The 13,201-nt window shown below is 45.1% G+C and overlaps 2 protein-coding genes across 4 annotated transcripts in view; both read right to left on the bottom strand.

Moving 5' to 3' along the window:
* Positions 1–1,478: 1,478 nt before the first annotated feature.
* Tmem265 (transmembrane protein 265) lies at positions 1,479–5,762 on the bottom strand. 2 transcript variants are annotated; one of them, XM_031388418.1, is made up of 3 exons: positions 5,203–5,762; positions 3,575–3,745; positions 1,479–1,964 (listed from the first exon to the last, which is right to left on the bottom strand). In XM_031388418.1, exons 2-3 carry the CDS (start codon positions 3,740–3,742, stop codon positions 1,803–1,805), a joined length of 330 nt encoding a protein of 109 aa, XP_031244278.1. In that variant the 5' UTR covers positions 3,743–3,745; positions 5,203–5,762; the 3' UTR covers positions 1,479–1,802. The 2 variants fall into 2 exon arrangements, with proteins under 2 accessions (XP_031244278.1, XP_031244279.1); XM_031388419.1 differs by lacking the exon at positions 5,203–5,762 and having other exon boundaries at positions 3,575–5,196.
* Srcap (Snf2 related CREBBP activator protein) overlaps positions 1,479–13,201 on the bottom strand; it is a 56,509-nt gene continuing 44,786 nt past the window's right edge. The window contains exons 32-36 of one of the 2 annotated variants that reach the window (XM_031388397.1): positions 9,327–9,527; positions 9,099–9,182; positions 5,203–8,984; positions 3,575–3,745; positions 1,479–1,964 (exon numbers count right to left, since the gene is read on the bottom strand). In XM_031388397.1, coding sequence (XP_031244257.1) covers positions 6,213–8,984; positions 9,099–9,182; positions 9,327–9,527 — 3,057 coding nt within the window. In that variant the 3' untranslated portion in view covers positions 1,479–1,964; positions 3,575–3,745; positions 5,203–6,212. Of the gene's footprint in view, positions 1,965–3,574; positions 3,746–5,202; positions 8,985–9,098; positions 9,183–9,326; positions 9,528–13,201 lie in introns of those variants that run through there. The other variant, XM_031388398.1, reaches the window with a different exon arrangement.

Here is a 13,201-nt window from a genome sequence, read left to right as displayed (position 1 = left end):
GAGAGTGTTGAATTCCCTGGAAGTGGAGTTTTGAGCTGCTGGATATGGGTGTTGGGAACCAAACTTGGGTCCTCTGTAAGAGCAAGTGCTCTTAACTCTCCAGTCCCTTTGAGGAAGATGCTTTTGTATTCCATTAAGATTTGCTGGGCTGGAGAGATGGCAGTTAAGAGCACTTGCTGCTCTGTTAGAGGTCTTGAGTTCAAATTCCCAGCACCCACGTGGTGTCTCACAACCATCTCTATATAAAGGGATCTGATGCTCTCTTTTGGTATGCTGGTATACATGCAGCAGAGCCCTCATATACATAAAATAAAGAAATCACTTGTGTACGAATGTTTTGCCTGCCAGTATGAATGTGCAGTGCATACATACATGCTTGATACCTGCAGAGGTCAGAAGGCACCGGAAACCCTGGAACTGCCATTATGGAGGTGTGAACCATCATGTACATAAGGGGAAACTCAGGTCTTCTGCAAGAGCTAGTGCTTTTAACTGCAAAATTAAGTTACATTGTGGGAAGTCAGAATAGTAGTTATTTGTGATAAATGATTAGAGTAGGTTTTACAGTGCTGACAGCAATCAATTTGAGTAGTAGTTTTCAGGTATTGGCTAGGTGTTAATTTAAACTTTATATTTGCTTGGGAACCTGATTATGGAGTATATTTTAAAACTTAAAACTGTTTAAGCAGAGTGAGGTAGTGCACATCTGTAATTCTAGCACTCAGGAACAGAAGCAAGATCAGGATCAGGATTGAGGCTAATATGGGCTATATGGTGAGGCCTTGTCATTTCAGAAAACAAAATAGCAACAACTTAGCAAAAACAAAAAAAGCATGGTGGTACACACCAGTAAATCTCAGTACTTGCACAGCAACTCTGAGGGATAGCCTGACTCAATAAAACAAAACTAGGCTCATATACCATCCCTAAAAATTTCAAATACTACTAGGAGTCTCATATATTTAATTATATAACTATCAATATGTAGGGTGGTAGTTCCTATAAACCAATCTTTTCATCCCTCTGGAACAAAACTGTCTGAATTCAGTCATTATCTTTTTCTGTTTTCTAGTGTTAGGGCCCAGGACACATATATACCCATTTCCTCAACTATAAAGAAAAATGGCACCAACTATTGTGAGGCCTCAGAACAAAGAAACAATGCCTGGAGCACAGCCTAGCAGTAATTCCTCAGAGGGTGGTGTGCTAACCACTACTACCTCTATTCTTTTAGTCTGTCCTTAGGTTCACGGCTGATAAGAAGCTCTGGTTTTTCCAAGGAAAATTTCCAAAAAAGTGTTAAAAAACAAAACAAAACAAACAAACAAAACCCAAAAAACAACCAAAACCTTTCCTTTTCTTGGAGCAATGAGATAAATTAAGAGGCCAGATGCAGGTTTAAGTTATCATTTAGATTTCTAGTCTTGCCTTCACCAAAGGCCCAAGGGAAAAGCAGGAAAAAGAACAATTAGACAGTATTTCACCACCAAAAAAGATTTTTATTACAAAACAAATTCTAAGAAAATCAAGCCTGGTTTTCACCCCTTTCACTGGAGGCTCCTAGAATGGAAGGGCAAGGGAGACAAAGCAAAGGATAATGAAAGAACATAGCAGGCTGACCTCCCCTTGAAGTCTCAGGTGCTTTGAACAGACTAGTTGAGCTCTTCCAACCGCTCCCGAGAAAGGCAACATTCTTCCAGACAGGAAGAACCACGAGCCACTCCTGTCACCAGAACTGAGTACTGCCGAACTGATGGATTGGATCCAGGTCTTGACTGACTCTCAGCAAAGGCCACCCAGGGTTATTCAGCCTGAGCAATGGTGTAAGAGAGAAGCCATAGCAGCAGGGGGCCCAGAAAAAGGACAGCAAGCCAGACAGCAAAACTGGCCAGAATGAGTCTCCGGGCCCGGGCCCTCAAGTATGAGGCCTCCTCCGATTGGCCTGCCTTATGCCGCTCTTCTGCCTGTTGGGGGCAGGTTCTTGGTTAGATTCTTCCCCCTGCTTCTGTCCCAAAGTACCCACTGCCCGATTCCACTTCTTGATCTATCACAGCTCATAACTGCACACATAAACATTTTATAAGCTTTTCTGGTCTTTCTTGGCTCATCTGCAATACAAAGTGTTCATTTCGGTTCTGCCTTACTTTTCAACTGGCCACAGTTAGCTCACAAGACTGTATTTTTAATGACTTTGATTTGTTTTGTGGTTTGGGATGGAATCCAAAGGCCTGTGCATACTAGCCAAGTACTCTCTGAATTACATTTCTGGACTGGAAAATACTTTGCAATCCTTCTATTTCCATTCTTTTCTATTTGTCTCACATCCATTTTCTCTCTCATGGTCCAAAAGGCACCACTATTTTCATCATGAAGGACTGCTTTTATGATTTTTGCCCCAGTGAAATTCTTATGATGGGGCTGGAGAGGTGGTTCAGCAGTTAAGAACACTGACTGCTCTTCCAAAGGTCCTTAGTTCAAATCCCAGCAACCACGTGGTGGTGGCTCACAACCATCCCATCCGTAATGAGACTGGACACCCTCTTCTGGTGCTGAGGACAGCTAGAGTATTCTTAGATATAATAATAAATAAATCTTTAAACTGACTGGAGTGAGTAGAGGTCCTGAATTCAAATTCCCAGCAACCACATGATGGGTCACAATCATCAATACTGCTACAGTGTACTCATATACATTAAATAAATAAATAAACACATCTTTTTAAAATAACTATTTAAAAAAAAAGAAATTCTTATGATGACAGAAAGTGTTTCTATCAAGATATATCCAGGTAGTGAGAAAATTCTAGAATGATGTTTAAATTAGTTTGAATAGCCTTTCACTAGGATATATGTGTATGCTGGACTTATCATGGGCAGGACTCTAGGCTCAATTCCTAGTAATGCCACCTGCACCCAACCACAAAGGAAAGGGGGAGGGGTTAAGTGTTCTCTAACCACCACACTGCTCCTTCCACATGATGGGTATTGTTCTCATCACTGCTGAACTGTCTGTCTGCCTGGAGCCTTGCCCTTTGTGAGTCAGCCTCAATGGAGGTTTTTGAGATATCTTTCTGAAACACAAATCTGGCCATGTCATTCCTCTGAAAAAAAGGTAAAATTCTATTCTACTACTCAAGATAAAGTTAAAATTCCCTAGTACAGAATCTGAGGCTTTCAGGTATCTGGATCCTTTGATGGCATTTCTCAATATTCCTCATTTAACCACTGCTGCCTTTATTTGACTTGTCCTTCCATCCTCATACACACATCCTTTCTTAAAGTTATATTCTTACTGTCATCTTTTTGATGCTTTGGTAGCCACTTACTCTAACAGAAATACCCTGCCCCCTATGTCCCACAGAGATACATCTTTCCTTGTTCCTTTGTCCCTAGGATGTCCTATGCTTCTCCTATACTACAGTATTGATGAGCTGAATTCTACTATTCTTACTCTGGCACTAAGCCCAGAGCTAAGCATCAAAAGATATTTAGTAACTGTCTAATTACTGTAAATAGATCAGATACACAGTCATTTCTTTATACCCACCCAGTTCCATAGGAATTTTATTCCTCACCTTGATGGCAAACACAAGAGCCATGATCCCTAGGCAAGAACAGCCACAGATAATGCTAGTAGCTGCCAAGTATTGGAGGCGGAGCCAGCAGCACTGGATAGGGGATGGAGAATGAGCAGCTTCCATGTTGCTCACCAAGCTCTCCGCTGCCTTCTCCTCGTCCTCCATCACCTGTGGACGATATAGTCAAGGCACTTTTAAGCCCAACAAATGAGCTCTTGCTTGGGCATGGGGACTCCACCCTTCTCAAAGCATGCTGTCTACTGTCCTAACCCTATACTCAGGAATGCTGTCTTACTGGGAAATTCCTCCAGTGACTCAGGTGAGGAGACTAAATACATGGTTGGAATCCTTTCCATCAGCTTAAGATTCTGAATCTCTTGAAAGGCAAGCATGTGTAAACGTACTTACTCTTCAACAAGCACAGAGAAGGAAACTGTTGTGGATACCAGAAACAGGAGAAAGATAGAATCTTAAAACCTCATACTAGGTAGCCTTTTTTTTGGCTTTGTTTTGACACAGGATTTTATTATGTAGCTCCTGCCTGGCTGGCCTGGAACTCAGTATATAGACAAAGCTGTCCTCAAATTCAGAGATTACCTGGCTCTGGCTTTCCTTGGTTTGCTTATTTTGATAGTTTCTCTATGTAGCCCTGGCTGTGCTAGAATTCATTGAGATCCACCTGCCTCTGCCCCCAACCCCCCAGTGCTGGGATTAAAGGAGTGCACCATGACCCCAGGCATAAATAGTTCTGAGGATAAAAGGAAGGCAAGATTATATGGTTAAGTTCTTTTTGATGTTAAGAGCACTGACTGCTCTTCCGAAGGTCCTGAGTTCAAATCCCAGCAACCACATGATGGCTCACAACCATCCGTAATGAGATCTGACACCCTCTTCTGGTGCATCTGAAGACAGCTACAGTGTATTTATAATAAAAAATAAACCTTTAAAAAAAAAATTCTACCTAACCCAGGAGTGATGGCAGACATGGATAATACCAATCCAGCACAGAAGCAGAAAGATCAAGAAGTCCCAGGCCAGCTGGGCAGTAGTGGTGCACGCCTTTAATCCCAGCACTTGTGAGGCAGAGGCAGGCAGATTTCTGAGTTCGAGACCAGCCTGGTCTACAGAGTGAGTTCCAGAATAGCCAGGGCAATCTAGAAAAACCATGTTTCGAAAAACAAAACAAAACAACAACAAAAAAAAGTCCCAGGCCAGCACTGCTAGCTGAGGATACGTGAGATCCTGTCTCAAAACAAACCCCTGAATATGACACCTCCTTTGCTATGCTTTCTTGTCACCTCTCCATTTTATTCCAGACCATACAACAAAATCATACTAGTAGAGTCCACATGACTTTGCCCATAAAAACCTTCTTTACTCAAGCTCTCTATGTACATCAAAATATCTTTCCACCCTCATGTCCAATCATTATTCTACAGCCTGGATACATGAAACCACCTGTGGCTCCCCACAAGTTAAGAAAAATGCAGAATGTGAGAGAGCAAAAAGATGTGGCAAAGCTGCAACAGCAGTTGAAGAAGAAATGAATCGTCAGTAAATAAGAGCCTAAGAAAGGGCCCAGGGAGTTAAGGTCCGAAACTATAAACATAAGCATAGATTCTTACCTGGCCAGAGGCTTTGAGAACTGTGAGTTTCGGCTCTTGCCTCGGGTTTTATTTGGCTTGGGTGGAGATGAAGCTGACTCAAGGCTCCAAGCCAAGCCAAGGTAGAGTTGTGGGGCCAGCCACCATGTGAAGAGCCCAGGGAGCTGGGAAGGGGCATGGCCAGCTCAAACCAGTTTGGCTAGATGTAGAGCAGAGGAGGGCTAAGGCATGAGCAAATGGAGGATGCCTGCTTTCTGAAGATAGGGGTGTAAGGAAGCACCTGAGTAAGGAGACTGAAAGGGAACTCCCAGGTGTTGGAAAGCTGAGGGAAAGCTCAAGAGTCAGGAAAAAAAGAGTATATCTGGGTGGTCTAAAAGACTCCGCACAGCCTACCAGATCAGATTTGACAACCTTCCCTTTTTTTTTTTTTTGACTGGGAAAGAAATTAAGTTCTGCTTCAAGGGTATAGAATCTTGGATTAGAGATCAGGCATGGAGTCATTACAAGAGGAAGGTGAAAAATGACGTCCAAGTTCCCACCCAGCCCTCCACCAGACCAGAAAATCAGAAGCCTCCTTACACGGATGCTTGTACAGAAACTAAGTTTATTATGTTTTTTTTTTTTTCTTAAAAAAAAAAAGAAAAAAAGAAAAAGAAAAAAAAGAAAAAGGAAAAAAGAAAGAAAAAAAAAACAAACCCATCCCACCTCATTGAAAAGCCCCTCCCCCTTCCCCCTAAGGGTTTGAGGCTGTGAAAGACAGCTGGGGAATCAAGTACAAGGGGGTGGGGACAGAAACTATCTTGCCACCCTTAACACTTCCCAGCCACAAGGGATAGGAGAGAAGGGGGTTGTGACAAGCCCCATTTCCATGACAACCGATAACCTACCCCCTACTTTGGTGGAAAGGAAGACAGCCCCCATGTCTCCCTGGAGGCTTTTTCCCTCAAAGACTTCAAGTAGTGGTTAACAGAGTCAGGCCTGGGCATGGGAAAGCGGCTGTGGTGGGATACATAAGTGAAGGGGCTGCCCACTCACGTCTTGGCCTTTCGACCTCTGTGACTAATAGCAGGGATAGATAGGTGGGGAGGAGCACTACTGCGCAGGATACGCTGGTCCCCTTGGTTGGTGGTCCCAACGAGCCTGCGGGGACCAGTTCGGCGGCGCGGGGTTCCATCTCCTTCCTCCTCGTCACCTGAGGCTTCTGCCTCTGACTCCTCTACAGAACCCTCAGGCCCCAGGGGACTTGGGGGCTGCAAGCGACCCCGTTTTGCCATCCCAGAACTCCCAACTGGAGCCCCTGACCTTTTGCGAGGCATTTTCTCAGTTTCTAGTGGGGGGACTAGAGACCCTGGACGCAGGCGGGTTGAGCGAAATTTGGGAGTTAATGAGACCACAGGTGGCGTCAGTTCTAACCCACTTGGCCCACTATCTGCTAAATCCAGGTCGTCCTGAATTACTGCCATCACCATGGACCCTTCACTCTTTCGTCCCCGCATCCCTTCTGCTTCAAGCCGAAGGCGGGCCAGGCGGGTGAGAGGACGGCTTCCATCCTCATCAGAGGAACTGCCTTCACTCTCCGCCTGGCCCAGGGGTTGGCGCTGCACTCCCAGTCCACAACTCTCAAGAACATTAGAGCTGTCAGGGTCCAAGACAGGGTGTTGGCTGGGCCTTGGTGATGGTGGATTCTTGGGAGGTCGGCCCCGCTTCCGCTTCGGTGGGGATGTTGAAATGGTGACAGTGGTGACAGTGTTGGTGACAGCAGTGGGACAGGCTAGGAGTGGTGTCAGGGGTGCTGGGAAAGGGAGTGGCTGTGTCCGGCTCTCTAAATTGCCATCCCCTGGAGAGGATATGGTCCCAGGAATGGGCAAATCCCTTGCTTTAGGGGGACGCCCACGCCGTCTTTTCTCCACAGGTGATAGGATGGGTTCTGGTCTGTGAACTGGCTGGGGTCCAAGAGGCTGAGGCCCAGGAACAAATTGGGGCCTGAGGTCAGGCTCTGCAACAGTTACTGTTTCAGGCCCGGGGACTGGGTCAACCCCATTGGCTTTCCCCTTCGAGATGGATGAAGGTGCCTCATCCACCCCTCTCCCAGCATCTGCTGGGGACCTGTTCTTCTTGGGAGGCCTCCCCCTCCGACGTTTTACAGCAGGTGGAGTGATGGCAAGCTCTGTTCCTTCTCCATTTTCTGGGCTGCCCCCACCAGTCATCCCCAGTTCATTGTGCCGACAAGCTATGAAAGTATGCTGGGTTGGGGTAGACAGTGAAGATGTAGGGGCAGCTTCACAGGGCCCACTGCTAGGAGGTGAGGATTCTGGCCCTGACATACTGTGGATCGATGGGCTTCTTGGACTGGCACTAACTTCAGATACCCCAGGTACTAGGGTGCTGGCAGGTGCCCGATGTCGCCGTCGCTTTACAAGTTCTTTTTCCTCCACCACAGTTACTAACCTTCCTGGCAGCTTTCGAAGCACTTTGGGACCTGGGGGTTGTCCGGTCCGGCCAGACCCCTGACCCCTGATTTCTACATCAGCACTGGTTCGACGCCGTGGGGGGCGGGCAGGCAAAGGACCTTCAGGAGAGGAGGTGGCTGAAGATGAGGTTGATGGGGCTGTAACCTCAGCTCTAACAAGTTCTTGTGGCTTTTCTGAGTTGGAAATTGGGATCTGAACCTCTCTTGTTTCTTCCAAGTTCCTGTGAGTCTCCAATAGCTCCTGAAGTGGCTCATCAGATGCTGTTGAGGGTGGGAGCTCCAGCCCATTGCTCTCACTCAGACTCATGGTCAATTCCTCACCACTAGGTAGCAGTGTGGAATTGGTCCCCTCCACAGGACCTGGTACCTCCTGCTCCTGACCATTGGGGATGCTCTCAGCTTCCAGGGTTGAACTGGGTGTAGGAATAAAAGGAAGATTCTTCTCTGATTCAGACAGGATATCAACAGCCACTGGCAAAAGATCCTTTGGAGGCACAAGACTAACCAGGGAAGCCTCAGAATTGGTCATTCCAGGCAGCTCTAGAGACTCCACAGGTGCCAACTCTTGTGCACACAGCCCTACTTCCCCTGAGTCCAAGGGGAGGTTGGTAACCCCAGGAGAGATGGGAATAGAAAGGGAATCAAGTGGGGCTGGTGAAGAAGAGGTTAATACAGAAGTTTGAGCTGGTAAGGAGGTACAAGTGGGTAGAGGGGTACAGACAGAAGGAGGGGTAGAAGCTGGAGAAGAACAAGGAGGAAGCTGAAGCAGAGGTGTGGGAGTAGGCAAGATATGAACTGGAAGAATGGTTACTGAATTTGGGGCTGAAATGGGTACTGGAACTGTGGCTAGGGCAGAAGTTACAGCAGAAGCAGGAGCAGGAGGAAGAGGAGCAGGAGTAGAAGAAGCAGGAACAGGAGCAGGAGCAGGAGGAGCAGGAAGAGTAAGAGCAGGAAGAGGAGGAGCAGGAGAAGGGGGAGGAGCAGGAGCAGGAGGAGGAGGAGGAAGAGGGCGAGGCCTAGGCACTGGCCTGGGAATTCTTTCTCTCACAGGGCTGCATCGGGGAGGCACGAAGGTGTTGCAGGCATGGTGGGAGGATGTGACAGGAGTGTGGTTTGCTCCTTGAGTTTCGGCCCGAGCTCCACGAAGACGTTCACTGACACGAGTCCCCAGCCTCTCAGGAGGCTTGATTTTCTTGCTGCGCCGATGGCTGACTCCACTAGTTCCACAAGACATCTCATCCCCAGCCCCTGGTCCTTCCTCTTCCTCTTGGGGTAGTCGGAACACCTCCTCCTTGGCTTGGTCCAGGTCTTTTCGGGCAGCTTCCACTTGTTCCTACCAACAACACAGCCAATAGTGTCAGCAAGAGGAAGAGAAGAGCAAGGCATGGTAGAGATGAACAGCTTCCCACTATCTTAATCCCCTTACTTCCTACTTAAGAAGACTTACTTCTGCCTGTTTGAGCTCCTCTCGGCTTACTTCCTCCAATGAAGCTTCTAGGAACTTCATGGCATAGCGCTCAATGGGAGTCAGCTGTAGGGTGAAGAATATAAGTTGATAAACATAAGGACCTAGAACTCAGGGCTTATCACCACCATTATTTACTATCACTAGGAAAAACAGTCCTGGCATGAGTTATGACAGATGAAGAGAAGTGGTGGTGGATCCAACACCAACCTGTTCTACAAGGGCAGCAATTTCCTGTTCAGCTCTAGACATCTCCTCATCCTCAGCCCCAGGCCCGGGCCGACTGGCCTCCTCTCCCTCACCAGCAGGAAACCCATCATTCTCATTAAATTCTGCAAGCTCAGCCACTTGTTCAGCTTTGGCCTGAGTGGCAGCACGGATATCTTCTTCATCTTCTGCCCGACACAATGCCTTCAAGGTAATACAGAAGAAAAACAAAGCACATACAAATAAGAAATTTCAGAACACAGAGGCCAGAAAGACAGCTCAGTGGGTAAAAGGCAATTGCCCAGCAAGCCTGATACCCTGGATCCTCAGAATCCACAGTGGAAGGAGATGGGTTCTGAAAGTTGCTCTCTAACACATATTGCTTATAATGAACAATAAAAACATTTTTCAAAGAGAAAAGAGGAGTGAGAAGAGCTAGAAGATGCCTCAGCACTAAAGAGAGCTTACTACTCTTGAAGAGAACCTGAGTTTGGTTCTCAGCACCATATCAGGTGGCTGACCTCCAGCTCCTGGGAGCAAGCCCTTTGACCTCTCACAGTACCTACACATAGATACATAACTAAAAATACAGAGAATCTTAGAAAACAAAGCCCCCTAAAATTTTCTAGGCATGTTGCAAGTACATGCCCATAAACTTAGCTCTCAGGAAGCAGGAATAGGATTGCTGCAACTTTGAGGTCAGCCTGCTCTCTATAGAATTTTCTAAGCCAACCATAGACACATGACAAGACCCTGTCTCAAAACAAAATGGGTGTTGGCGAGATGGCTCAGTGGTTAAGAGTACTGACTGCTCTTCCGAAGGTCCTGAGTTCAAACCCCAACAACCACATGGTGGCTCAAAACCACCCATAATGAGATCTGACACCCTCTTCTGGTGCATCCGAAGTCAGCTATAGCATACTTATGTATAATAAAAAATAAATCTTAAAAAAAATTTAAAAACAAAGCAAAATAAAGTTACATCTTGTAATTTATATTTTATTTATAGCAAGAGTAACAAGGTGGCCCTGGCTAGCTTGGGACATATTGTGTAGACTAAGTTGTCTTTAAATTAAATTTAGAGTTCTACCTACCACTGGCTCCAGTATGCCTGCCATTATATTCCTGCAAAAACACTTGAGGCAGCTGGGTGTGGCAGTACACACTGTTGATCCCAGCTCTCAGGAGGCAATGGTAGGTAGACCTGAGTTCTAAGCCATCCTGGTATAAATAAAGAGATCCAAGGCAGCCAGGCCTGCATATTTGAGACCCTATCTCAAATTTAAAACAAATAAACAACAAAACAACAACAACAACAACAAAACAGTACTAAAAAAAACTGAATCCAAGTTTATATAAAAACAGATTTACTCTAGCTGTGGTGGTGCTCGCCTTTAATCGAAGCTCTAAGAAGGCAGAGGCAGGTGAACTCCAGGTCAACTCGGCCTACATAGAGTTCCAGGGTGGCCAGGACTGCTACACAGAGAAACCCTGTCTCGAAAAACAAACAGATTTATAGATGAACTAAGCAATCAAGGATCTGGAACACCAGACTTATCACAGCAGCTCAATGTTCAACACACGATAAAATGGATTTCAATAGCTCTCCCACTAGAGATAAATTACTATTTTAGAGTCCATTTTCTCTACTTTTTTTCCTTTACGATCAGCCTTAGAGTTTCTCTTAAAAAAAAAAAAAAAAAAAAAAAAGGTAGGAATAGGTCAGGGGTGTAGCTGGTGGAGTACTTGCCTGAATGCAAAAAATGCTAGCTTCTATCTCCAGCAACAAAAACATGAAGAATAAAATCAAGAAGGGCTGGAGAAATGGCTTAGAGTATCTACTGCTGTTGTAGAAGATCCTTTCAATTTCCAGTATCTACTATGAGTGACTCTTAACACGCTGTATAGGCTAGCTCTATTGATTCTAAAGCTCTCTTCTGGACTACATGAGCACCTGCATATATGTATACACAAAATCATATCCCACCACTAGTTAGATTCATATCAAATGCTCCAAGAGAAGCTACCTATGGGCCACTGAATTAGCTTAGTGGGTAAATGCACTTGACATTAAACCTGATGACCAGAGCTTTATCTTTGAAATCTACATTTAAAAGGAGATCACTGATTCCCACAACACTTACAGAGCTGTCCTTTGACTATGTAAATTGTGGTATGTGTTTACCCTTCCCATACACAAGAAATAAATATTTAAAAAAATAGTAACTCGGGCTGGTGAGATGGTTCAGTGGTTAAGAGCACTGACTGCTCTTCTGAAGGTCCTGAGTTCAAATCCCAGTAACCACATGGTGGCTCACAACCACCCGTAACGAGAACTGGCACCCTCTTCTGGACTGTCTGAAGGCAGCTACAGTGTACTTACATATAATAAATAAATAAATCTTAAAAAGAAGAAAAAAGTAGGTCTAGAACATATACCCAGCAACAAGAAAGTATTTGATAGGTAACCTTCCACAATGTTCTTCTACACCTGTACTTTTTCTTTTCTTCTAATTATACAAAATTACTGTGTTACATAATAGACTGCATACTCTCACAAAGGCAGGTGACCATAACTAAATGGCTTTTTTTTTTCATCAATCAAGTTCTCTAAGCTTTGAAGCACATAGTTCCTACTCAAAGATGCACCTATCTCTCTCTCTCTCAGTGGCTACTCTGGTTGTCTGGTTTAGATAAGCATGAACACCCATGGTGCTGAGTCAAGAACAATATCAAATCAGGTCTGGGCACATCTCAAGCAAAACCCTTCCCCTTAGGCTCACTTCAATGTGGTTCTGAAAAAATACAAGTGATAAATGCTTAGATCCAACACTGAAAATTTATAGTTTAGTTGGTTTTGAAGTGGAAGCCCAGGAATCAACCATTTTAGATTTATGTACTTTATGTGTAGCTTGCATGTCTATATGTGCACAACATGTGTGCCTAGTTCCTTAACTGGTCAGAAAAAGGTACTAGATTCCTTGGAGGTAGAGTTACAGATGGTTGTGAGCAAGCAGATCGGTAGTGAGAATTGAACCTAAGTCTTCTGTAAGAGCAGAAAATGCTCTCTAGACCCTCCCTCCCCACTTTGAAACAGGTTTCTCTGTGTAGCTGCAGAATGGACTGGACTCAAACACACATAGATCACCCATGGCTACAGTTTCTTTTTGAAGCACTTCAGTCATATCTGTAGCCTGCTCTGTACTCAAGAAATAGACCCTACTGGAGTGATAGCAACGACTGCTCTTCCAGAGGTCCCGAGTTCAATTCCCAGCAACCACATAGTGGCTCAAAACCATCTGTAATGAGATCTGATGCCCTCTTCTGGTGAATCTGAAGACAGCTACAGTGTACTCAAATACATAAAATAAATAATTCTTTGCCTAGCGGTGGTGCAGCACTTGGGAGGCTGAGGCAGGCAGATTTCTGAGTTCGGGGCCAGCCTGGTCTACAGAGTGAGTTCCAGTACAGCCAGGGATACACAGAGAAAACCTGTCTCAAAAAAAAAAACAAAAAGAAAAGAAATAGACTATCTCCAACCTATCTACAAACAAACAAACAAACGAACATCTAAAATCTTAAAATCTGGGCTGGGAAAATAACTCAGCAGGCAAAGCTGCTTACTTTGATTCCTGTAATGTACACAATGAAAAGACATAACTCTTACAAGTTGTCCCCTAGCATCTACAAAGGTGCTATGGGATGCACACCCACACCCACAAAGTAATAAATGGAATATTTAAAAAGTTAAAAAGACTTTCCAAGCTGGTCATAGTGGTATACGCTTTTAATCCCAGCACTTGGGAGGCAGAAGTAGGCACACCTCTGATTTTCAGGCCAACCTGGTCTACAGAGTGTGTTCCAGGACAGCCATAGCA

The sequence above is a fragment of the Mastomys coucha genome, unplaced genomic scaffold, assembly GCF_008632895.1.
Source record: "Mastomys coucha isolate ucsf_1 unplaced genomic scaffold, UCSF_Mcou_1 pScaffold21, whole genome shotgun sequence".
Classification (NCBI taxonomy): Eukaryota; Metazoa; Chordata; class Mammalia; order Rodentia; family Muridae; genus Mastomys; species Mastomys coucha.
Note: the sequence above shows the minus strand (reverse complement) of the source record. Positions and strands in the feature narration are given on the sequence as shown.